Consider the following 27,923-nt stretch of genomic DNA (forward strand, 5'->3'; position numbering starts at 1 on the left):
GCGTCGGAAAACTCTTACTGGGCAGGTCGCTGTCAGAGGGAGCCTTCAAGTAGAGGTTGCAGGCGTAGAAGAGGAGTCCGGCAGGGGTCAGCCCATGGCGGACACTGGCTCGGAAGCATTTGGAACCTTTGAAGGACCAGGGGGGCCACTGGGACTCAGGCTGTGGACTTCGGGTGCAGAGGTGGATCCGGAGGCAAGTTCCCGGTCCCTCATGGCAGAGTTATTTTTTTTGCAGATGGTTTCTTCTGAAGTGCCAACCGTGATACCGTTTCAGGGAAGGAGCTCTGGTACAGGGGAATTGTTTGGCAGGGACCCTGTTCACTTTCAATCAGAACCACATCATTTTCCAGGCATAAAGTGGGGTGCTTACCATGTCAAAAGGCACTTATTCACAATATAGTATACCAAAAAAATGTATTCTGTGTAAATAGTCCAGGTATCCCTTATGAATGGACAGGGGCTTGCTGTAGCAATCCCAAGGTGCTCTGTCTCGGGTAGTGTGGTCTAGTAGCCTTAGCCTTATCAGGGTGGAGTGTTACTGACTTCTGAGTCAGTCAGTCAAATAGTTGTTTAATTAGACCTTAGTCTATAAACATTCCCACAAATGCATCCTATAATCCTGAACCTATAAAAGTAGTTAAAATCACATATCGCCAATATAAATACAAAATCTAAAAGGAAATAAACTGTTTGGTGGAGGGTAGCAACCCACTAGGTCCCTTACAAATTATTCGACATACCTTTTAATGACTTCCGTATTGCATTTAAAAATCTTATGACTACCAACAAGTTGAGGTCTTGATCCCGATTTTAAAAATGGTTTCCGTTCGACTGAAAACCAAAAACAGTCCAGTAAAATATCTCCCATTACATTTTGCCTTCATCCCACATGTGCGCATGCTCTGCTAGCCTCGAGACTGTTTTTGTCTTCTTATTTATGTAACCTGGATTTATCCTGACCTGGAATTTTTAACAATGCATTCCTGAGCTTGGTGTTTGGTGGGATCTCAATATACGGAAATTGGTCATCATTGCTCCAACCTTTAACCAGAAATTGTTTGCACGACTTACCCCTCATGTAAAACAGATCCTCCTCTCTTGCGCTTTTGGTTATAATGCTGCATAGCTCTTGCTTAGGGATCTATATCCCCCTCCACTGATCTGGCATTAGTGACAATTTGACGCAGACCTTATCTAACAAATGACTTACTTTGGAGGCTTAGTTCAGTTCACGGTTCTTTATCTCCACTTTGCAGAGGTGTGGTATTTTGAGGGTTTCATCTCTATGCCAGACTTTCAGTGTAGCTTGTAACCCCAAATAGCTCTAGGCCATTATCTGGCATTCAACCCTAGTTAAGGGCGGCAATGCGAGGAGCCTTTTCACACATTTACACTCATCAGGATACCAATCCAATTTGCCACCTAGGGTTAGCACTTCCACCCCATATTTGAATTGGGGGCGGACGATTGCATTAAAGGCAGAAGGTATGGGGCGTAGAGAGGGTCCTCCATAATTTAGAGTTTACTGTTTTAGACCCTATACCCTGGACAATGCCATAGTTCTTGGCCATTCAACGTAATCTCTCCTATTTTACTTGGCATCAAACCACATTCGCAAGTGTTTCGATTTTTCAACTACAACTTCATTTCCGTCCACGCACCAATTAAAAACCCCCCCTTTCTTTCCCCAGCGCCATTATCTTTGTCTTTTCCAAGTTAACCCTGAGTCTTTTGCTTAAGCAGTAGTCATGGAAGAAATCCAGTTTCTTTTGTAGTCCCACTTCTGTCATGTCTACTAACACCAAATCATCGGCGTACAGTAGTCCTGGCAAGTGGGTCCCACTCATTTGGGGCAAAGACTGCTTTTTTGTTTTGTTTTGTTTTGTTTTTGGTAGATCGGGCAAAAATAAGCGTATACTAAGGGAGCCAGAACACAGCCCTGTCGTAGGCCATTATTGATCTGAATTCTCTTTGGTAGTGTGCCTCTGGTAGTTAAGACCACTCTGGCCCAATTCTGAGTGTTTAGTACCTGAATAAGAGCAAGCAACGCCTTGTTGATGCCGAGCTGCCTCTGCATATTCCACAGCAGCTTACGGTCCGCCAAGTCGAAGGTGACCTGGAAATCAACAAAATAATCAGCCCCTCAACTCAATAGACTTCTTTGCCATTGTCCATAAACTAAGGCAGTGGTTGATTGTTGAGTAGCCTTCTTTAAAGCCACCTTACTCGGCCGGGCTTAAGTTATTTTGCTCCACCCAGTTTTTTATTTGACCTAACTATACTGTGGAGAATACATCAGTCAGGCTGAATAGGCGGTAATTCGTGGTCTGCGTGGCATCATTCTTCTTCTATTTCAGCCTAATTATTGCGCCTTTCGAACTCTCTGGAAAACTCCCTTATGAACACATGCTACAAATGGAGTAGATTACCCTGTAAACATTTATTCGTAGCGTATAGTCCTGCAGATTCACATGCACTCTCCTGCTTTCCCTGCAGGTATTAGATGGTTAAAAACATACACACAAATGCAGCATATTCAACAGCAAGCACTAACTTAGCACACTATTTACTCACTCCATATATGGCAAGGGGAAAAAAAACATTATCTGACAAAGGAACTGTTGAACATGAGCAGTAATGCGCGTAGAAGGAAAAATCGACGCACAACGCTGATCATAAACTTCCTCGGATAAGCAACTTGCAGTGTCCGGGCCCAACACTAGAAGGCAGGAGTATGCATTGCATGTGAACCTGCAGCACTACACGCTACAAATATATGCTTACAGGATAAGTAACATACTCCTTCCCTTACCGCTTTGTAACTGAAGCTTATGAATGTAGTATTTATTTCTTTGTGTGTTATTTTGTTAAGTTGTGTGCTGGGACCACAAGCCCCGCAAATTTCCAACCAGGGTCTAAGGCCTCTTGCAGTGTGTTTGTGTCCAGTTAAAAATGACTTGCAGACTTCATGGGAAGAGGAATTTTAGCACCAGAGGAGGAGGTCCATTCTGGTTCAAAACCTCTCAAATCCTTTAACGATGGATTACAGTGCAAACTATAACGTGTGCCTGCCATGTCCTGAGATAACCTCACATATCTGATCACCAGTCAGATCATTGATTTCATCACTAAAGACATTTAAAGGAATACAGAATAACTTCCTGTTTTATAGATAATTTTCTAGGAGAGCACCAATAAAGATTAACTCAGGAGTGTGAGAGTGCAAACCACAATGCCATAGAGGACCTGGTTGAGGAGCTTGACCTCACCCCTTACCTTCACTTGTCTTTTAAGGAGGTATGGTCCCTAAGTAAGATTAAAAACATAGCCATGGGGTCCCATCCCACCAAACAAAAGCTCCAGGGGCTGTTTGGTATGCTAAGAACCACCCATCAGAAAATGGGAAGACCAATCGGATGAGGAAGAAAAGGAAGGGGGCGACCAGGTAGAGCAACCCCCTTCACTTCATAGGGAGAAAAGGGCCCGAGTGCCCCTGACTCCAAGAGTCAGCCTCTCAGTTTCTAGATCCCACACAGGTGGATCAGGTACCACTGAGGACATTGAAGACAGCCTCAACAAGGAGGACAGACTTTTAGCAAGGTTTACCAAAAGACTGGATCTAGAGACCAGGTTGCTGGCTCTAGAGATCAGGTTGCTGGCTCTCTAGAGGGAGAGAGAGCAGAGGTGGGCCTAGCACCCATCAATGGTGGCTGTAATTTACTTAAGGATAAAGAGCAATCTTATGATCCTAAAATCCTCAAAGGGATTGTCCCTAAATATGAACAGAGTGATGATATCACATAATGGTTCACAGCATTTGAGAGGGCTTGTGAAATGAGAAAAGTGAAGAAGTCACACTGGGGGCACTCCTTTGGGAACTGTTCTCTGATAACTGCAGAGACAGCCTCCTGACTTTTTCTGGGGGAAATGCTGGGTCCTATGACCTCATACAGAGAATTCTTGATTAAGGGGTTTGGGCTCACAACTGAGGAATATAGAATTAGATTCAGGGGGGCTCACAAAACCAATCCTGGATTTACTTCGTAGACTACTCAGTCAAAACACTAGATGGTTGGTTAACTGGGCACAGTGTGCATGATTTCAATGGACTTTAGAATCTGTTTATGAAATAACATATTTTAAGTCATTGCACTAATGAAACGTTAGCATTAGGTAGACCTAGGTCTAATTTCTCCCCAAGAATTGGGAAAGAAGGCAGACCATTGGGTCAAGACAAGGGCGACAAAAACAACCATTGGGGTGACAAAAAGAAAGGGTTTACAAAACCTCCCCAGGGAAAAGGTGCTGAGAATCCCCCAAGATAAAAAGCCTGAGTCTTCAAAAGGGCCCCACAAACCTGCACAGGGGGGGGGGTCCCAAAACTCTGCCCAATCTACCAACAAGTACAGGTGAAAGAACGTTGATCCTTTAACGGTCTGGTGTAACAACTGTAAAAGTTGGGACACTTAACTGGAGATGCTACCTGTCCTAACAAGAAGTTCCCTAGTCCTAGTACAGCTACTCCTGGTGTAGCAAGTCTCCAGATGAAATCAACAGTGTGCCAAGAGCAAATCTGGTTGCACACTAAAGGAAAAGAGGAAAATGGACTATCCTAAAACACCGCCAGTGCCTCTAAAAAAAAGCATGCTCAAACTTCACCAATGAGGATCCCTTTACCAGAAAGAGGTACCAGTAGAAATTTCTCCTGTAGATTCACCATCTAGTACACAGTCTTATACCACAAGATGAGGATGATGGGGATAGTTACTCACAGGACATACAGAGTGATTATCACATGGATGACATTAATGACCCAGATGATATTCCTGGGCCATCAGGTGACCCATAGGAAGATTATTATGCACCAGATCTGCCACAGGATGATGTATACCCATCTAGACCATCTCCCCCAGATGACATTATTGGGTTTACGCAGCTCATTCACAGAGCAGCCACTTTCCATGGGGTAGACCTACACACAGATACAATGGAAGAAGGTTTCCTAATGGACACTTTAATGTCATCACGTAAGACCACAACCACACTTCCAATACTTAGTGGAGTGGTAAGACATGCACCTGAAATATTTAAGGACCCAGTCAGAGCAAGGATAATTAATCCCAGACTAGAAAAAAAGTAGTACAAAAGGGGGTGGTGATGGACGGAGCATCTGAACCAATCAAACACTCACACCCAGTCAACAGATGTGGGTTTAATCCATCACCGTTCTTTAGCCCACTCTGCCACCCCAGTTCAGACATGGCCATATGCAAATCAGTCTGACCCTGTGCCTCATGGGAACAGTCCAGCCCGAACTGCCAAGCAGTTCAAAGTACAAAGTGGCTCCAACTCATCCAGCATACATTAAAGCACAGTTGCCATTGGACTTACTAGTAGTGTCAAATGCGAGAAAAAGAGCTAATTCGCAAACAGGAGATGCTCCACCTCCTTACAAAGAGTCTAAGCTTTTAGATGCTTCGTGAAAACGAAGCTGCTAATGCCTAGAGGATTGCTAACACTCAAACTTTGTTAGCAAGATATGATAGAGCTCATTATGATGAGTTAGAGTCACTCATGCAACACTTGCCAGAGCAATACAAAACCAGGGCTTCTGACCTAATACAGGAAGGCAAAGTTATTACAAATGCTTCCATAGGATGTGCACTAGACACAGCAGACACAGCTTCTAGAGCAATAAACACAGGGGTATTGTTGCATAGACATGCATGGTTACGTATCTCTGGGTTTAAACCAGAAGTACAAGCCAGTATCTTAAACCAGCCATTTGACCAAGAACATCTTTTCGGTCCATCAGTTGATGGTGCACTAGAAAAGATGAAAAAAGATAGACGCGGCAAAATCCATGGGAGCTTTACAAACACAAGCCCATAGACCTTCCTTTCGTCGCTCCTCATATAGGGGCGCCTCTAAGGGTTTCCAAACAGACAATACCTCCTCTTCTTTTCAAGCGCCCAACCAAACCTCGCATAATAAAAGAAATTATAGAGGAGGTTATAGAGGAAACAACAATAAGGATAGAGGTAGAGGAAACAACAATCGCAACACCTCTACTCCCAAACAGGGACTTCCCTTCCATCCCTCCAGACCATTCCACTCCTGTCGGGGGGAGATTACAACAGTTCCTACCTGTCTGGAACTCCATCACCACAGACAGGTGGGTAAGAGAAATAATTCAGTCTGGTTATTGTCTGGAGCTCATTTCCACTCCTCCCACAATACCACCCAGACAGCGTCCTATGTCACAGGAACACCTCATACTGCTAAGACAAGAGGTGGAATCTCTACTGCAAAAGAATGCAATAGAACCAGTCCCAAAAGAACATCAAAACACAGGAGTTTATTCTCTACACTTTCTCATACCCAAAAAGGACGGGTCCCTCAGACCTATTTTAGATATAAGGCCCCTAAACCTGTACATACAATCAGACCACCTTCATATGGTCACACTACAACAGGTTCTACCGTTGCTAAAGAAGGGAGACTTCCTTGCCACATTAGATCTCAAGGACGCCTACTTCCACATTCCCATACATCAATCGCACAAAGTACCTAAGGTTCATTCTATAAGGTCAACACTACCAATTCAAGGTACTCCCCTTCGGAGTAACTACAGCACCTCGAGTGTTCACAAAGTGTCTAGCAGTAGTAGTAGCAGCACACTTAAGAAGGGACAACATTCACGTCTTGCCATATCTGGACGATTGGTTAATAAAATCCAAGTCATACAACCAATGTGTACAGCACACGCATCAAACAATATGTCTGCTACACAAACTGGGATTCACAGTAAATCAAAAGAAATCCCATCTCCAACCATCCCTGTCTCAGCAGTATCTGGGTGCTACAATAGATACCTCCAAAGCAATAGTGTACCCCAACCCAGCAAGAATGCAAACTATGCAGGATCTTAGCAAAAGATTCCAGCCACAACACTCACTACCAGCTCAAGTGTTTATGAACCTAATACAAATGATGGCATCTTGCATTTTCATAGTGCCATATGCAAGACTACAAATGCGCCCCATTCAAGGGTGCTTGGCAAGTCAGAGGAATCAGGCTCAGCAACAAATAACAGATCTGGTGGTGGTAGACGACCGGACATATCGCTCTCTGCAATGGTGGAACACCAAGATCCTTTCCAAGGGCTGGCCGTTTATAGAACCTGTTCCACAGATAATACTAACCACAGACGCATCTCTCACAGGATGGGGAGCGCATTTACAAAATCACACAGTATAGGGTACATGGACAATGCAACAAAAACTACTCCACATAAACCATCTAGAGTTACTAGCGATTTTTGTAGCTCTAACATCGTTTCAGCATTACCTATCAAACCAAGCTGTACTAGTCTGGACGGACAATATGACAGCAATGTATTACATTCAAAAACCAGGAGGAAAACGCACCCTACAGCTCTCCCGGCTGGCACAGAGCATATGGAGATAGGCCATTTCTCAGAAATTTTTTCTATTAGCAGAACATCTACCAGGAGTTCACAATGAAGTTGCAGATCTGTTAAGTCGTCAAAGACAACAGATACACAAATGGGAACTTCATCATCAAGTTCTTCAGCCATTTTTTCAAAGGTGGGGTCAACCCGAGATGGATCTGTTTGCTACAAAACACAACTCCAAATGCCCAAGCTTTGCCGCCAGATACCTACACCCATTATCCAAAGGCAACGTGGTATGGATGAACTGGTCAAACAAATTTGCGTACGCTTGTCCACCTCTCCCACTAATTCCATTAGTGGTACGCAAGCTACAGCAACATTCTCACATTGATTCTCATAGCAGCAACGTGGGCAAGACATCCTTGGTACACCACACTACTAGAGATGTCAGTAGTACCACATCACAAACTAAAACTGTCTCCACATTTACTAACACAGAACCATGGTGAGATTATGCATCCAGTCCCAATGCAGCTCAATCTAGCGATTTGACTCCTGAGGTCTTAGAATTTGGGTATCTAAATTTACCACCTGATTATGAGTGTCATTAAATAAGCAAGACGCCCTACCACTAGAGCATCTTATGCAGCAAAGTGGAAAAGGTTTGTTGTATATTGTACAAATAACATCATCAATCCCTTAGATGTTTCCATACAAAACATTATATGCTATCTGTTACATCTGCAAAGATCTAACTTAGCGTATTCCTCAATCAGGTTCCATCTTGCTGCTATAGCAGCATATCTTTAAAACAGACAACATTTGTCATTGTTTAGAGTACCTGCAATCAAAGAGTTTCTGGAAGGACGGGTGGTCGCCGCTAAGGGAGAAACTGCTGTGCAATCTATGCAATAGTGTGTGGTCTGCAGCCCATATGCCTCGAACGGAAAATGCTACTTACCAGTAAGCATCTGTTCCTGGCATGTAGGGCTGCAGAACCACACACGCCCACCCGCCTCCCTGGCTACCGGTGTCTGTTCCAGTATTATCTTATTTAGATACACAATACATGTTCATCTCTATATGTACTCCTACAACTCCATCATTTACCCAATGGTGAAAACAATCTGAAGATGGAGTCGATGCCCATGCGCACTACGATCTAAGGGAGGAGTCATCCAACAGACAAAGTCTCTTCCAAGACAACAACAAAGTGTAATCATCCGGGCCCACCACCAGATGGTGATCTAATGCAATAGCGTGTGGTTCTGCAGCCCTACATGGAAAGAAAAGATGCATACTGGTAAGTAGCATTTTCCTTTCCTCCATAGATTAACATTGACTGTTTTTCTATGAAAAGTTTCTAAGAGTGGAGTTGGAAAACCTAAAGAAATTCTTTAAAATTGTACTAACAAAAACTATTTTACTTACCTGTTTACATGAAATGTCCCAGTGTAGTATCCAGGTATACTACACTGTATAAGAAAAGACATCTCAAAATTAACTCACCTGTTTTTTTAATAAAAGTCCTATACAAAGTATATGTACTGTATTCTGAAAAGCATTGCATTATCAGTAACACTACAGTAATCAAATCATGTTACAACTGTATATTTACCCCAAAGTATTTATCACTTACCTGTGCCAGGCTTGCTTGGTTCTAGGAAATAAAAATAACTAAAAGAATATTTTTATACAAAAACAATTGGTCTGAAGTTCAGTCTTTGAGTGTGTGAATTCATTTGCTGACTTGAGTGTGTACAACAAATGCTTAACACTGTCCTCTGATAGAGCCTTACTGATCGACCACACTACCACAAATCGAGAGTAAGGCTATCTAACTTTACCTCTGCCTACCTTTGGGGTTCCACTGGACTCTGTAGATACTATACCAAATTGAGGTATACTGTGCACAGTCCGCTTCCTACAAGGAGACTGGCATAATGTATGCAGTTTTCGCAGTTGTTGGATATTTTTATCATTCCCCATTGCCATCTAAAATTGTATTTTGCAGTTAAGCTTATTGACCCTATAAACTGCATTGTGTATGCCTTATTTTCATTTCAAAAGTACAAAATACACTCTACTTTGTTACTAGAGTTCTTTGGAAATTTAAATTCTTCCTTAGTGGCTGACTCAGGATGGCGTTTTTCAATAGTTGTGTTTTTATTTTTTTGCACAGTTTTTTAATCTTTATTTTAAATGGTAACTTTTTGTATTGTTTTTAAGGAGTTGAAAAATCTTATTCCAAAATCTGCTGTGGGAACCCTTTCATCAAATTCCAGCAATGTGATTCATCTAATTATCGACTCTTATAATGTAAGTGGGTTGCAATCCGCAGCTTTGTGTTTTGATTGTCAAAAAAAATCTTCTTGCTTGTAGACGTTTAGTCTTCCCATATTTTACTAATCACTGCCTTAAGCATGTTATTATTTGTATTTAACTCTGTTGATTATCCAGATTATGCCTTTTGTGAAACATACATATATGCATCTTAATGGTTCTTATCAAATTAAACTTTTTAATTGTTCTAAATCAGTCGATAGTGCTGCACCATGAGCAGAAGTTCTGAACTACGTAACTTGTTTCAGTCTAGCAAGAAAATTGAGCTCTCCAATTCTGTATGTCTTATTCCGATGTTTTAAACATTTGTAATGTTTTAAAATGTATTGTGCTGTTTTCACGAGCCGATGAATAGGCATGGTGCAAGGATTGCTGCCATTTTCTATTTACATTGTGTAGAACTGTGTAGTACTTGGAATGTTATCTAGATTATTCTCCATTTTAACGGTTGACTCCATTGATGCATATGGCCCACTTATCATGCTCCCTTCCCCTCTCAACACTTTAGCCCCCTTCTACTTCAGAATACTTTATGGGCAGAAAAATAAAACTACAGCACAATTGTTTTCTATGGCATAACATGCAACATTTTTGTTGCCTTTGCCAAGAAATATGCAACATTATTTTTAATATTGATTTTTGGTAGATTATCTGGGACCCATTTCAGGACTCTATATTAATAGTTGATATGATCTGGAGTGAATCCCAAGGCATGAACTGCTATTTCTGAATGATTATCCAGTTTTACTTAATTTGAACCTGCAAATCACATTTGCATGCCTAAATGAAGAACTTTAATAAACTAATAAAAGAAACAGTTAAGCAATGAAAACCTATAGCGGTGTTTTGTATTATTTATGATATATATTCTTCCCTTGGATTTGACCGCTGATCTTGAAATTAACTAACAAAATTGTTTAGTCTTTATCTTCAGAGGTCATCTTGGAAAACAGCAAGCTTCCGGAGGGTGTTACCATAAGCTACAAGTCCTTTTGTAAAAACGGTGTGAATGGTACTGGTGAAAACGGAAGAAAGTGTGCTAACATATCAATTGGAGATGAGGTAAACTTCATAGTTTTAATGCATAATATTGTTTGCTTTCCTTTACTAGATCATGCATGCTGCCAAAATCTATGGAGAAATTTTAGAAGATTTGCGGTGAACGCAGTTAACCTTTACTACAAATTCTTAACGCTTAAATATTCTAGCAAAGGATGTGTGACATATTAAAAGCATTCCCAATTTTATATTTAGACCCTTAAGGTTCTTCACTCTTGCATATCTAGTTCTGATATTTTGAAAATAAAATGTGTAACTGTATAAAAAAAGACCATTTGTGCTTTTGGTCCACCAAGGTAAAACTGCTCTTGAAGAGCTAATTTGAGAGCTTCAGGGTATGTTACTGAACAGCTGTTTTTCACAACTGGTGCATAACGTACAGGAATTTTTTACATTTTATTTCCTTTACCTTTTGCCTTATTTTGCAAACAAATGGACAATCTGTAAAAACTGGGAGAAAGACATTACTCCATTAATGATCTCTGTTCGCAGTCGGATACTTGATTTCAGATGTTTTCGAACAAGTCAGTAGTTTGATTGTGCTCTCCTGACCAGGTCAAAGGAATCTCCCTGTTGGCCTGCACTCCATCAGATCAAGACCCAAAGCACATTACATGTCTGAGTTTCTCTTAACAGACGGCCTGTATGTTAGCCAGTTGAGGTTCCTTAATGTTACATAGTGAGTACTGAAAGGCAAAGAGTATTGTGGGTGTGGAAAATGCTTCTACAACTGATGACAATGAGCAAGTGTTCAAGAAGCACACTGGAGCCAAATATGGTTTATTGGCCTTAGAATAGATGCACAAGCAAAGAGAAATCTGCAACAATTTTAACCAAAAGTGTTTTGCTTTCTTCATGAACGTCTAAAGATTAGAAAACTAAACAGGAAGATAATTCCACCAAGATGTATCCACAACAAAAATTGTCCAGCTTCCAAACTGACTTTCCTAAACCTGGAAAGTCTAAGGGCTTTGGTAAAACTGGAAACCATGTTGTAAATACGTATTCGCATAGAAAGTGAGAAGTACTATTCTGAGAAACTTAAATGGGACACTTGTAGAGAAAGAGAGAGCCAATGTTAATGAGCTAAGTATGGCATAGTGAAACAAGTGGTGTGCTAACCACAGGTGACCAAGCTACTTTACCTTGAGTGAAATGAGCAATCTTCTCCAGCCTCAGCCAATGTTACAAATCTAATCCACCTGAGTGGGAAATGTACCTATTGGCATCGTGACTGTAGGAAGCTGTAATTTTGTTGCAGTTGTCTCTTCCTGCCCCACATTTTGTCCCATTTATAAATTCTAGATGTTCAACTCTGACCTTGACATGAGGCTGGCTAACCAGACCTCCGTGCCAGTGCTCTTTCCCCTAAAACAAGTAAAGTCTAGTTGTAACCCAATTGACATTAGTAATTGATAACTCTGGTACCTAGGACATGGCTACTCAAGAGGATCCAGAAGGTCTGCAGCATGTCTTGCGCCACCCTAAGGGACCCGCACACAGAAAGAAGGGTTCCATCATTTGGTTTTGGGTGGAATTAGGAATTCTAGGAGAGGGTTCTAACCACCCCCCACATTAAGTGGCCACATAGGGGGTGTAGTGACCCCATGGTTAAGTAGCCCATTGGCTACTACCCTTCACTCCCCTTAACACCCCTGAATTGAGTATTTAGGTGGCTCCCTCACACCAGGAAAACCGATCAAGTCGAGACTTCAACTACTGGGAACCGAGGATAACTGAGAAGGACCTACAGTTCAAGAACAAAGGACCTGCACTGTTTGGCTCCAAGCCCTGCCAGGCTACTTGTACAAAACCAATCGTCGAGGTTGACTTCACAAAGAGCTGGAACCCCTCCTCAAACCCTTGGAGGACCGACAAGCATCTCAACAACTGGGCAAGTTCCCCCTTGAAGTGGAGGAGCCCCTTCCCTGCACCAGAAGGCACCGACTGGGGCTTCCTGGTCCAGCGTTCTAGCAACCCAGAAAAAGGTTGTCCTGCTCCATGAGGTCAGACCCATCTCCCCACTGAGTTTGGAGAGGCCAGGACCCCCAGGCACTGCCCTGCACTAATATCCGGGTTACCAGAGCAGTTGCCGCAACCAAGGCTTGTTGCATGTCCAGTCCAGATATCACCAACACAACCTACTGTTGAGAGACCTTGGGATCCACAAGGCCATCTTCAAGATTGACCCTTTTTGCCCCCTTCACCAGGTCTCTGTCAATAAGTGAGAGATGCTCACAGCTTGACCCTGCTAGACAAAACACCGATGCACTAGAGCCCCACGGCCAGAGTCCACAAAAACCGACAATGTCCCTGTGCCCTAGAGACCCTCAGGACCTAAGAGCCCAGATGTTTGTAGTTTGTTTTGTTGTAGAAAAGTCTTTGGAAGTTACGGGATAGGTGACTCCTCATTTGGATGATACGGAGCATGGGCATCGGCTCCATCCCCATATTGTTTTTCCAGCGCTCCGTGTTGGAACCGATTTCCATCGGCACGCAATCCTCACCAGCTTCGAGAATTCAGTTTAGATCGCGTTTCTAATCGAGGCTACTCTATCAACATCCAGGACTTCGATTCCGGTCGCCGTCTAAGGCCTTCGGCCCAACTAGGCCTCAACGCCAGCTCATGGAAAGGACGCCATTTAAAAAGTGTCCTCAATTTGGGTCATGGTTTCCCCACACCGACCTTCATGAGGTGTGTAACCTTTGCCTCTCCCCGGAGCACGAGGCCAGAGACTGTTCTGCTTGTGCCTCCTTCTTCTCCAAGAAGACAATCCGGGACCGAAGAGCTGGGAGAACAATGGCTCAAAGATCTTCAGCTCTGATTCCAGACAACATCTTGAGGAAGGTTTTGACGTCCCAGAGCAACATAGCGTCGACAGCAACTCCGAGGCATAAGATTCCAATGTCAAGGACATCATTCCAGCACAGCGGGTCGTAAATAGACAGTTGACCCTGACCCTTCCTCGACACACCCCAAAAAGGCTCCGGTCACATCCTCGGGCTCGGGTACACACCGAGACACTGCTTCTACTGCCCCACCTTTGGGCCCGGCTAAGAAGCTAACAAAGCCTTCAGACGACTCGGGCTCGAGTCAACCTCCACACGGTGCCGACGCACAACTACCGGCACCGAAAAAGACACCAAACGTTTGCCACGCCCACATCGAAACCATTGGCACCGAAACAGGCAGGTACTACCTCGGCACCGAAACCAAGGTCTGAGCCAGGCAAAGCTTCGGATCCGGAGAAGCAACCCGATCCGAAGAAACAACCCGATCCGAAACCTTCATCTGCACCAAAAAAATCGTCGGAGCCGAAAAAGATCCCAGCTTCTCCTGCAAAAGACATTACCAAAAAACCAAAAGAAGCAACTTCGGTGCCAAAACCTTCCTCCACACCAAAATATCACAGTTCAGCAGAGGACTTTATTTCACCCGGACCCTGCACAAAAGACTTTGGTGAAAGATCCAACTACTGGTCGACTAACTTTAAGTTCAAAGAAACGACCACTAGAAACACCAGAGAAGGACATAGCCACTTCCCCGCTAAGAGTGCCTTCCCCTTCTCCTCCACCTATGCCATCACCACCTGTTCCCCTGGCACAGCATTCCCCTACACACTATCATACATAATGATAATGGGGATGATAGCTCTGATGACATAGGGGGTAACCCAGATGATCCATCTATTCCCCAAGCTCACCTGACCCATGGGACGATTATAACACGCCAGACGTTCCAAATGCCCCTCAAGATGACATATACCCCTCTAGGCCTTCCCACCAGAAGACACTATGGGCTTTAATCAGTTGGTACATAGAGCAGCGCAATATCATGGGGTGGATATGCATACAGACATGCTCAAAGAAGTGATTAAACACGCCCCTGAGGTTTTCAAAGACCCAGTTAGAACTCTGGTCATTAACCCAAGAATAGAGAAAAAATATAAAGCTGCACCCTCAGATCCAGCTTACATTAAATGCCCAGTACTCCTAGGCTCGCTTGTAGTGTCAAACGCACGCAAAACTGCTAACTCACAAATGTCAGGTGAGGCTCCCCCACCTAACAAAGATTCTAAACTCCTTGATGCGTCAGGGAAGAGAACCGCCTCACAAGCAGCAAACATGTGGCATACCGCCAATACACAAGCATTATTGGCACGTTACGACAGAGCACACTATGATGAACTAGATTCACTGATGCAGCACCTCCCGGATAAGTACAAAGATAGAGCTAATGAGCTTATCCAAGAAGGGAAAAATATTACTAACACCTCAATTCGTTGTGCACTTAACGCAGCAGACACTGCCTCCAGGGCAGTTAACACAAGTGTTTTGCTGCGTAGACATGCGTGGCTACGCATATCAGGTTTTAAACCCGAAGTCCAGAGTGCTGTACTCAATCAACCCTTTGAGCAACACTTATTCGGACCCAATGTGGACGTATCCCTCAAAAAATAAAGGATACAGACCGCAAAATCTATGGGAGCCTTGCAGTCGCAGGCTCCCAGACGTTCATTTCGACGCTCATCCTATAGAGGTAACAAGGATATGCTTCAGACACAGCTTCCACCTCCTACAAAGCCCCCACACAATCTACATATAGTAAGGGCTACCAAAGAGGTGGTTACAGAGGTAACAACTACAAGGGCAGAGGCAAGACCAACAATTCCCGCTCTGCCTCCACCCCTACCCAATGACTCCCCTCCCCCCGCCCCATTCCACTCCGGTCGGGAGAAGACTACAGCAATATCTACCAGCCTGGGAAAACATCACATCAGACAGGTGGGTGCTTCAAATAATCCAGTCCGGTTACTGTTTAGAACTAACATCCACCCCCCCAAACATACCACCCAGACAGCGTCCAATGTCACAAGAACATTTGACATTGCTCAGACAGGAAGTGGTATCTCTCCTGCAGAAAAAAGCAATAGAAATAGTTCCAAAGCATCGGCACAACAAGGGAGTCTACTCCCTATATTTCTTAATTCCAAAACAGGACGGATCTCTGAGACCTATTCTAGACCTCAGACCTCTAAACATTTACATACAGTCAGACCATTTTCATATGGTCACACTTCAACAAGTCCTTCCACTACTGGTACTAAACGACTTCCTTGTAACTCTAGAACTCAAGGACGCCTACTTCCACATTCCTATCCACACAGCGCACAGAAAATATCTCAGATTTGTGCTAGACGGGCAGCACTACCAGTTCAAAGTGCTCCCATTCGGAGTCACAACAGCACCAAGAGTGTTTACCAAATGCCTAGCAGTCGTAACAGCACACTTAAGAAGACAGCAGATTCACGTCTTCCCATATCTGAACGACTGGCTCATAAAAGCAAGCTCAGTGTACAACACACTCGCGCCACAATTCTACTACTCCACAACTTGGGATTCACAGTAAATCACACCAAGTCACATCTGCTACCATCGCACACACAAAAATACCTCGGTGCTACAATAAACACCAAATTAACACTAGCTCATCCCTCTCCAGCCAGGATAACAAGTGTACAAACGCTACTAACAAAATTCAAACCACAACACTCGCTTCCAGCTTGAGTGTTCATGCAACTCATACGAATGATGGCATCTTGCATATTTATAGTACCTCAAAATATAGGCTCATGGTCAATTAACAGACCTAGTGTTGGTAGACAGTCTGACTCATCGCTCTCTGCAATGTTGGAGCACAAAAAACCTTTCAAAGGGACCACCGTTCCTAGAGCCAGTTCCCCAAATAATCATGACAGCGGACGCGTCGCTCTCCGGCTGGGGAGCTCACCTACTGCATCACACCATGCAGGGCAGGTTGACACCGCAACAAGAGCTACTCCACATCAACCACTTAGTTGCTAGCTGTCTTTCTAGCCCTAAAAGCTTTTCAAACTCAAGTGTCAGGCAAAGCTGTGTTAGTCCGCACAGACAATATGACAGCGATGTACTACATAAACAAACAAGGAGGGACACACTCTCTGCAGCTCTCTGTTAGCACAGCAGATATGGAGATGGGCTATACCTCTAAAGATCTTCATCTTAGCCCAACATGTCCCAGGAGTACAAAACACCATGGCAGATCTACTAAGTCGACAGACACAGCAGATCCACGAGTGGGAACTTCATCCGCAAGTTCTTCAACCGTTTTTCCAAACGTGGTGACAACCTCAGATAGACATCTTCGCCACCCACGAAAATGCAAAATGTCCAAACTTCGCCGCCAGATACCCACACCCATTGTCCAAAGGCAATGCGATATGGATGAACTGGTCAGGACGATTTGCGTACGCTTTTCCTCCTCTCCCACTACTTCCATTAGTGGTACGCAAACTACAGAAACATTCCCTAACACTCATTCTAGTTGCTCCAACTTGGGCCAGACAACCGTGGTACACCACACTGCTGCAACTATCTGTGGTGGCGCATATTTAACAAGGACCCCCTGAAAACATAGATACTATAGTTCCTAGGTCAGGGAAAAGAGAGCAATTGACAAAAAAAAGCCTAGGCAACCGATACTTTGAGCAGAACACAATATAAAAGGACAATTGGCTACAACTTACTATAAAACTGGGTATTTTATTAATGGTTTAAAAATAGAAAAATCAATGACATATTGCAGTTTTCAATTCACATGAAATAAAATAATGGCGAAATGGCAAAATTAAAATCCTGCATAATACATTACCAATAAAAATACATTACAAAACTCTACACAAACATAAGTTAAAAAATGGCAAATAAGTGGCACAATGATTCTCTACGCGCGTTTCGGCGACCAGCGCCTTCTTCTGGAGCAGCCACGTAAATTCTACAAAGTAAAAATACATACAAGAAAAATATATAATTACACACTGATAATACAACACATCATACAGATAAGGTCATACTATCACGAGTTTTAGTTTAGTAGCCAATTAGTACCTTTTATAATCACGGTGATCACAAATTAAATTGATTTGAATTATTTATCATTTTCATTTCCTTGCAATATCTGACTCTTATGCTTGAGGCAATGGGTCAGTGGGGGTAAGAGGACTGACAAGAGATGGAAAAACCTGTGGCAGCCAAGAGATTTTGACCGGGCTTGCGAATTTTTAATTGGGGGGGGGGGGGAAAGGATGGCAAACGGAATGCACAGGAAAAGAAAAGTAGAAATGAAAATGATAAATAATTCAATCAATTGTGCCACTTATTTGCCATTTTTTAACTTATGTTTGTGTAGAGTTTTGTAATATATTTTTCATTGGTAATGTACTATGCAGGATTTAAATTTTGCCATTTCGCCATTATTTTATTTCATGTGAATTGAAAACTGCAATATGTCATTGATTTTTCTATTTTTAAACCATTAATAAAATACCCAGTTTTATAGTATGTTGTAGCCAATTGTCCTTTTATATTGTGTTCTGCTCCAAGTATCGGTTGCCTAGGCTGTGTTTTGTCAATTGCAACTATCTGTGGTGCCACACCAAAAACTAAGCCTATCTCCACGCCTATTAACACAGAACCATGGAGAGATCAGACACCGGACCCAGCTCAGCTCAACCTGGCGATCTGGCTCCTGAAGTCAGAGTTTGGTTACCTTAACCTGCCTCAAGAATGTATGAACGTCATCAAAGAAGCTAGACGTCCCACTACCAGAGCATGTTATGCTGCTAAGTGGAAAAGGTTTGTGATATACTGTCAAAACAATCACATAAACCCTCTGGATGTATCTATTCAACACATCATAGGATACCTCCTACTCCTTCAAAAGTGTTACTTAGCATACACATCTATCAGGTTACACCTTGCTGCTATAGCAGCATACTAACAAAATAGACGACATCTATCTCTTTTTAGAGTACCAGCTATAAAAGCTTTCATGGAAGGGCTGAAAAGAATAATCCCTCCCAGAATGCCACCTTCACCAGTGTGGAACTTAAACGTCGTTCTCACACGTCTCAGGGGATCGCCCTTTGAACCTTTACACAAATGTGAATTGCAATTCCTAACTTGGAAAGTAGCTTTCCTAGTAGCCATTACTTCTCTTAGAAGTGTAAGCGGACTGCAAGCATTTACCATACAAGAACCTTTCCTGCAAATGCATCATAACAAAGTGGTCTTCGTACTAATCCTAAATTCCTTCCAAAAGTCATTTCACCATTCCATCTAAATCAATCTGTGGAGCTGCCCGTATTCTTCTCGCAGCCACAAACAGTCGCTGAAAGAGCTCTACACACTTTAGATGTTAAGAGCGCTACTTTATTACATAGAAAGAACACAATTTTCGCAAAACAACTTTTTGTGTCCTTTTCACCACCACATAAAGGAAATCCCATATCAAAATCTGGAGTTGCAAGGTGGATTGTCAAATGCATACAAATCTGTTATCAGAAAGCCAAGCGTACGTTAACAATTCCCCCAAAAGCCCATTCTACAAGTAAGTTAGGGGCTTCTATGGCATTCTTAGGGAGCATTCCCCTAGATGTCATATGCAAAGCAGCTACATGGTCTAAACCGCACACATTCACAAAACACTATTGTGTAGATGTGCAAACTAAGCAACAAGCCACTGTGGGCCAGGCTGTACTAAAAACTCTATTTCAAACAACTGCAACAGAGGGGTGGTCGCCGCTAAGGTGGGTACTGCTATACAGTCTATGCACAGTGTGTAATCTGCAGCTTATAAGCCTCGAACGGAAAATGCTACTTACCAGTATGCATCTGTTCTTGGCATGTAGAGCTGCAGAGTTACACACGCCCACCCGCCTCCCCGGCTACCTTTATCTGTTCCAGTATTATCTTAATTAGATACAAACTACATGGACATCACTACTTCTTGTACAGCTCCATCACTTCCCTAATGGCGAAAAACAATCTGGGGATGGTGCCGATGCCCATGCGCAGGATCATCCAAAGGAGGAGTCGCCTATCCCATGACTTCCAAAGACTTTTTTTTACAAAAAAACAACCTGCAAACATCCGGGCCCAACACTAGGTGGCCATCTATGCATAGTGTGTAACTCAGCAGCTCTACATGCCAAGAACAGATGCATACTGGTAAGTAGCATTTTCCTTTTCCAAATTGGTCTAGAGTTTCTTCTTGACTGTCTCATTTATTGACAATGTGTACAACAAATGCTTAACACGACCGTCTGATAAGCCTAAACTGCTCGCCCACACTACCTCAAAAGAGAGCATTTGTGATTATTGATTAAATTCCGGTAAGCCAATAAGGGTGGTCTGAACTTTGTACATAGTGGACCTCATTTTGGTACACTACATAAAAAAACGCTTCCTCCAGCAACTCTGAATAAATGGAGACAAGGTAAAGCGCTAGCAAGGAATCTTAATCTATAAAACAAAATGAGTTGATAAAGCAAGTAAATTAGTGGATCGGTGCCAGACAAAAACACTGGCATCCCAGCATTGCTAGATTACAGCCTTTCAAGGTCTGACAGAAAGCTAGTGCTGCTGCCGACCACATACCCAATTCTGCCCTCCTGCTGCTGAGCCAAGCTCGAGCAGGAGAAGGTAGAACAATAGGTTTCATTTGGTATTCCTCTGTAAATGCCACATACAGGACTTAGTATATTGGGCTGGGGGCGCTTGCCAGCGCCACCAGACTGCTATGAAGGGCACATTTGGTGCCCTCCTTGCCTACTCTATTTTGAGCCAGTTCAGGGAACCCTTGGCCCTCGGGCGAAACTGGACAACAGACAGGAGAGTATCCTCCCCTCTGTCCAGCCTCTCCTCTGGGTGAGACACCTAGTCATTCCAACTTTTTTCCTAGGGTACTTAAGAGCTTACCCGTGGATGGTTCCGTAGGTTCGTCTTGGGGCAAGACTCAAGCCTGAAACCGTGTCACTTTTTGACCGTCTAAAAACTAGGGCTTTGCTGGACTTCACCTGGAACCGAGACTGCACCAAGGAAGACTCCTCCTGCTCCTGATCTCGCTGTTCTGCAAGTCGTCTTAGCCGTCTGTCTTTGTTTTTTCCAGGATCTTCACCAGACCTGTGGGCATCCAGGACACCCAAAATCTCCCTTGGAGTGAAGTAGTCACTCCCCTGCATCTGCAGGCACCACAACAAAGCTGACCGGTCTGCTTCTGATGTCCTGCGGACTTCGAAAGGCCCAGCAACACAGGTGGTGGTTCTGCAACTCCCTCAAGGCCTGACCTGTCCTCTCTGCAATTTTGAGCCAGTATCACTCGTCCAAACAGCTGCTATGAACCCCTGTGCATTGTGTTGACTTGCCGTTGCCAAGGCTTTTTTGGCTCTGTACTCCAGAGATCTTTGTGCTACAAGAAACTCCAGTCTCCAGCATCTCTTCCTGCCAAGTACAGCATCAACGTATCCTCTGCACTCTGGGCCTTCCTTCTTGGTGAGGTGCTGTCGACTCCTGTGCCCTCCAGCTTGTGGGTCTTCCTGAGGGTCTTCTCCTGCTTCAGTGGGCTCCCCTGCTTGCTTGAGGCCTGTTCTGACTCTCTTGCTTGTGGTGAGTCCCTTAGACCTTGCTGGTCCCAATGTTGCTCCTCCTTTGTTTTCCGTGCCAGTTGCAGCTACCAAGGCTTCTTGGTGCTCCTGCCGGACACGACTCCCTGGTTAATGACATCCAATGTGGGACTCCTCAGGGACGGCTTCTGGTCTTCCTCAGTGTCGCCTGATCCTCACAGCTGCAGCGACAAGGTCACTGTCAACTCATCTGAACCGTCGGACATCGGTGGGGATTGTTCTTCCGTATGTCCTGGTCACTCCTAAGTGGCATAGACTCTGTTCCCTCTGTTTGCAGGTTCATCGCTTCCAGAATTCACACTTGGATTCCACCAGACTAATTCACCTTCTCCAGAGGCACTTTTCTCCAAGTCTTCCATTGTCGTCTACGGAGCTTTCCAACATCTCTTCACCCCTATGCACATGGCTTCCCTGGTGTAGGTACCTGTACTGTTTGGCATGCATGGGTGGGGTGGCTCTACAACCTTCCGTCGTCCACAGGAATTCTTCGGGGTCCTTCTTCAAAACTGCAACCCGACTTCTCCATTGACTTACATTGGGCAAGCAGCAGTATTCCCACTCTACACACAGCCTCTGTGGGGTTCCTGGGTACTTACCCTGGGCGGTTCTGTGTGTCCCCAGCTTCTTGAGGTCTTCTGGTCCAAGTCCCATCGTTTCCTGCAGTTCACATTCCACTTTTTTAATATATGGCTTGGTCTCCTCCTGGAGACCACTGTATTTTGGCTACTTACCTTAGTGCACCATATACTAAGCCAGCCTCCTACACACACCCTATCCCAAGAGCTGATGACTGACAGGTTGGGGGCAGCCAAATGTTTCATGACTCTTGATTTTACATCAGGGTACTGGCAGATTGGTCTGACCCCTGCAGCAAAAGAGAAATCATCATCATCATCATCATACTCTACCCCAAATGGACATTACCAGTTCACTGTAATGCCATTTGGATTAAGAATGCCCCCACCGGAGGAGGAGCCACGCTAGCAACCAAGATGGCCGCATAAGCTCCCGGCTCCGCCGACCTCTGCCAGTTGCTCACAAATCCTGACGATTATCCTGATTTCTCACCGGACTCCCGTGCAGCTGAGGTGTTCCTGACTCTAAAGGTGCAATCCCAGAATTTCTAGCTGTTTGAATAATGAAGATACGCCGTGTTCCATTCTCTGCCTAACCCAGAGTTGAAGCCGGGGCCTTGATTATCCAGTATTTGGGTGTCTTTCATAGATTCACATGCCTGAATCATTCCCCGTCGTCGAGACGGGAGCCTCCGGTAAATAAAAAAGTAATGTCCTATAGACATACATAGAGAAAATAGGCCCAAGGGTCTCCCCTTAGTGGCCTTTCCTTGTCCTTATGTAAAAAGGACCAAACTCTTACAGTCAGCCAATCAGCTCCGACCTCCCTCTAGGACCTCCCTGGGAGGAGCCCCAGTCCCTCAGATTTTCTACCGCACGTTGTGCTAGGGAGTCTCCAGCTTGAGCTCTGCTCAAGATTCCTTTATAACCATCTAACTTTCTTCAAAAGTGATTCTTCACTCTCAACCCTTCAAGGATTCTTCACTACACTGGTTTGCAGTAAGTGGTTTCTTTCCACAAACTTCTTCCATGTCTGAGTCACAGAAGAAAGCCCTGTTCAGGGCCTGCTCTTCCTGTGGGAAGAAGAGGATCCACGTGGATGATAAGCATGAGCTATGCTTGTACTGCCTTTACCCGGATCATGTCTCGGACAAGTGCAGGATTTGTAGGTCTTTCCCTAAAAAGACTGTGAGAGACAGAGAAGGTCGCCTTCTCATCTGGCTGGACAGGCTGAAGGACAGAGACAATCTAGAATCTTCTGAGGGCAGTGTTTCCAAAAGCTCAGAAGTCTCTCAAAAGAGGCCTAGGGTAACTTCCCCGGGCCCCTCAGACACTCCTCCTAAGAAGGCAAAAAAGTCTTCAGAGGCAAGATCTACGTCATCTTTAGTGTCTGTTCAGGCTGATCAAACCTTCAAAAGGCCTGCTCCATCGTCTACCAGACAGACCCACAGGACAACCTCTGTCACAACCACTGTGTCGACGACATCAGCGTCATCGCCTTCAGCGTTGACGACGACGACTACTTCCTCGACATCATCAGGTAGACCTGTTTCCTCTATTATATTACTGCAATCGTCGTCGACGACGAAGACCCTGTCGACGACGAGAACCACACCATCGACGACGGCATCGTCATTAACGAGCCCACCGTCATCGAAGAACTCACAGGCGTCATCGAAGACGTCGACGACGAAGACACCGTCGACGGCGGGCTCGCCGTCGACGAAGGTACCGACGACGACAACATCGTCATCAAAGTCGTCGACGACCAAGGTACAGTCGTCCACACAGTCGACGACGACACCGTCGACGACGACACCGTCGACGAAGGCACCGTCGACGAAGGAAAAACTGTCGACGAAGGCACCGTCGACGAAGGCACCGTCGACGAAGGCACCGTCGACGAAGGCACCGTCGACGAAGGTACCGGCGACGAAGGTACCGTCGACGACGACGACGGAAGACTCGTCGTCGGAGATGGCATCGGAACCATGGAAAAAATCCAAACTGGTGGAGATGCCGACCCTCATGCTGCCGCCGTCGACGACGCCCTCGACGTCGACAGGAACAAATGCTGCGTCTAGCAAGTCTAGCAAAACGCAAATTAACCCGGAAACCACATCTCCAAGCAAAGTGGAGATGCAACCACCTCACGACATCTTCCAAAGTGAAGAATCCGAAGAGGATGACCGCATGGGTCAAGCTACCTCTATCTCGGACCTCAACGTCAAGTGCCAAAGCACTGATGAGGAGCAGGAGGAGCAAACTTATCAGGAACACTCCATCCACACTAGTGTCCGCACGGATGTCACCCCCATGATCTGCCTACCGGCGACTCTGGTCAATGACCTGCGGTTCCTTGTACAGGACTACAAACAAAGATTCCCGGATGCGGACAGTGGTCATCAGACACCGGTGGACCATACACCAGCGCCTGCCCCAAAACGATCTCAAACTCTCCCTCAAACCCACCGTGACCAGACCCAGCCTCAGGTGATGGACTCCTCGGACGACGACGAGGAGGAGGAACAATTGGAGGAAGGAGAGGTCCAGGAAGTCCACTCGGACCACTCGGACCAGGATGGAGATAACGAGTATGTAGCGTCATCCCCGGCTTCACCTGAACCGCGACATGCGGATTCTCCGCCTGTGGACATAGCAGGCTTCCACAAAATTGTGGAACGGGCAGCGAAGAGATTCCATATGGTAGTGGGATCAACGGAAACGGACTGCTTCCTGCACGACTTCAAAGAGCAGACACAAACGGCAACCAAATCTATTCCAATCATAGAGTTCTTGTGGGAACAGGGCAAGAAATTAATGCTGACACCCGCTTCTGTACCTGCGGTTGTTCCGCGCCTGGACAAGAAATATAAAGCCCCACTTGCAGCGGCGGCTTGCCTCAACGGGCACCCCAAACCTGACTCGGTGGTCACGCAGGCGGCCCAAAAACACTCCCGCAACCCTTCCTCCCCACTGTCCGCTCCTCCGGACAAGGAAGGCAGGAAGCTGGACACGATAGGAAAGAGATTCACGTCGGCCATGACCATCAAGGTGGCCAACTCCATTGCCTTGTTGGGGCGCTACAATCGCCAACTCTGGGAGGACATAGCCCCATACCTGAAGGAACTGCCTGATGCCGTAAGGGGGGGAGGTCAAGGCTCTCCTGTCGGAAGGTCAATCTTCAGCGGCGGAAATAATTGACTGCGCTATAGATGCAGCCATGACTGGCTTCCGTCAGCTAGCCGGAGCCGCTGTGCTACGCCGTCAAGGATGGCTGAAGGCGACGTCGTTCCGCCAGGAGGTACAATTGAAGGTGCTGGACATGCCCTTCGACGGCCAGCATCTCTTTGGGGACAAGATCGACGAGGCACTGCAAACTATCAAGAAGGACACCGACACTGCAAGGGCACTAGGCACGTTACAGTCACGGAACCAGTCCTTTCGAGGAAACAGATCAAGAGGTCAGTCCTCTTATCGCGGTTCCTACCAGAACCGGTCCTCGTATTCCTCTACCAACAAAAATCAATACCAGCACAAACAACAACAAGCCCGTCAATCTTCATACGGACGATCTACCTTCAGGGGCAGGAATTCCAAAAGGGGCGCCGGCGGACGCCAGTGACCGATTACTCCAGCCAGTCCCACCACCCTCTACATCCTTTCAAATTGGAGGAAAACTGACCCATTTCCTCAACAATTGGCAACACATCACCACGGACCGATGGGTCCTCCAAATTATAAGATTCGGACACTCTCTCGAGTTCACATCCCTCCCTCCCAACACGCCTCCCACAAGACGGACGCACAAACATCTACGGCTACTTACCCTAGAACTCGCTATAATGCTACAAAAAAGAGCAATCGAACGAGTTCCAGCATCCCAGAAGGGAAAGGGGTTTTATTCCCACTTCTTTCTTGTGAGACAGAAAGAGAACAAGTGGAGGCCCATTCTAGACCTTCGGGCACTCAATGCCTTCCTACGGAGCCAATCGTTCAGGATGGTGACGATTCAAGAAATCCTGGGCACTCTCGAACAAGGGGATTTCATGACATCCTTAGATCTCCAGGATGCCTACTACCACATCCCCATCCTCAAGCGTCACAGAAAGTTCCTGCGGTTCGAGGTGGCGGGCCGACATTATCAGTTCAGAGTCCTACCATTCGGCCTCAAGTCCGCGCCGTGGATTTTCACGAAGTGCCTAGCACCGGTGGCGGCTTTTCTGCGTCAGTTGGGTCACCAAGTCTTCCCTTACCTAGACGACTGTCTGGTGAAAGCACCCTCAGCCGAGGGCGCGGCAGCATCCTCCTGCGCCTGCACAAATCTTTTTCAGAGGCTAGGATTAACCATCAATCTCAAAAAATCCTGCATCACCCCTACAACAAGGATCACCTTCCTAGGGGCTATCCTGGACACGGACTGCGTGAAGGCCTTTCCCTCGAAGGAGAGGGCGGACAAGATACTGTCTCTGGCCAGGGCTGTGGCGACAAAAACACACGTCAAAGTGCGCACTTACACATCCCTCATGGGAATGATGTCTTCGTGCATACTCCTCATCCCTCACTGCAGACTCAGGATGCGCCCATTGCAGGAAGCTCTCGCGACCCAATGGACCCAAAGCACTGGCTCTTTCGAGGACATTGTGCAAATCACACCAAAAATGTCCAGAAGCCTAGCTTGGTGGAGGAATCGAAAAAATCTGAATATAGGATTACCGTTTCTCCTTCCGGCGACGCCTCTGGTGATCACCACGGACGCCTCCTTGGAAGGATGGGGCGCTGTTCTACAAGATCTTCGAATCAGCGGCAAGTGGGACTCTCAGGAAAAACTGCTCCATATAAACCTCTTGGAGCTGAGGGCGGTATATCTTGCTCTACAGGCATTCCTGCCACGCATCCAGAACTCCCCAGTGCTCGTCAAAACAGACAACACCACGACGATGCACTACCTCAACAAACAGGGGGGAACGCGTTCGCTCTCTCTATCACGAGAATCGCAGAAAATCTGGAACTGGCTAGTGTTACACGGGATCCCACTCAAGGCGGACTATGTCCCCGGAAAAGACAATACTATCGCGGATGCCCTGAGCAGGCAACGATCCCTCTCCCACGAGTGGGAGCTGAGCGACAACGCCCTGGAACACGTCTTCTCTCAATGGGGAGTCCCAAACATCGACCTGTTTGCCACCAAAGAAAACACCAAATGCCCACACTACGCAAGCTGGCATCCCCAACAAGGGTCTCTGGGAAATGCATTCTCCATCGGATGGTCCAGCGCGTTTGCGTACGCCTTTCCTCCGTTTCCAATGATCCCGAGGCTCCTCAGGAAGATGAAGGCGGAGCCATGTACCCTAATCCTGATTGCCCCGTTCTGACCGAGACAACACTGGTTCTCGGATCTACTTCGACTTTCCATCAGGTCACCGATCCGTCTGAGGCAACACCCGAACCTCTTAACAATGTCCAACGGACAGGTGCAACACCCGAACCTCCAATCGCTCAAGTTGTCGGCCTGGCTCCTGAGCACAGGGAGTTAAGTGGCCTAAATATCCCGCAGGACTGCAGGGATATCCTGTCGAAAGCGAGAGCGGATAGTACAAACAAAACCTACACTCTCAAGTGGAAACGCTTCTGCATGTGGTGTGTGGATCGGGGTCTACGACCACTCTGTCACCCCTGAACAAATACTGCCATACCTGCTGCATTTAGCACAGTCAGGCCTGGCACATGCATCCATAAAGGTTCACCTAGCAGCTATCTCCAGATTCACCAGGACTTTCACAGGACCTTCTCTGTGGTCCAGTAGACTAGTCAAACAATTCCTGAAGGGGCTCTACAGATCCTTTCCGAGGCCTCGGAAAGTCCCTCCAACGTGGCAACTGAATCTGGTGCTCAACCAACTCATGAAAAGTCCGTTTGAACCCATCCATCGAGCATCCATCAAACACATCTCCTGGAAAACAGCACTCTTGCTCGCTCTAACATCAGCCAGGAGAGTTAGCGAGCTGCAAGCTTTGTCCATTCAGG

General features: G+C 45.6%; 1 protein-coding gene across 2 annotated transcripts in view; it reads left to right on the forward strand.

Annotated features, from left to right (window-relative positions):
- LOC144784513 (integrin beta-1-like) overlaps positions 1-27,923 on the forward strand; it is a 423,772-nt gene that overhangs the window by 291,547 nt on the left and 104,302 nt on the right. For both annotated transcript variants that reach the window (XM_078663338.1, XM_078663337.1), the window contains exons 9-10: positions 9,647-9,736; positions 10,682-10,822. In XM_078663338.1, the coding sequence (XP_078519464.1) occupies positions 9,647-9,736; positions 10,682-10,822 (231 nt within the window). The remainder of the gene's footprint in view (positions 1-9,646; positions 9,737-10,681; positions 10,823-27,923) is intronic.

The sequence above is a fragment of the Lissotriton helveticus genome, chromosome 10, assembly GCF_964261635.1.
Source record: "Lissotriton helveticus chromosome 10, aLisHel1.1, whole genome shotgun sequence".
NCBI lineage: Eukaryota > Metazoa > Chordata > Amphibia > Caudata > Salamandridae > Lissotriton > Lissotriton helveticus.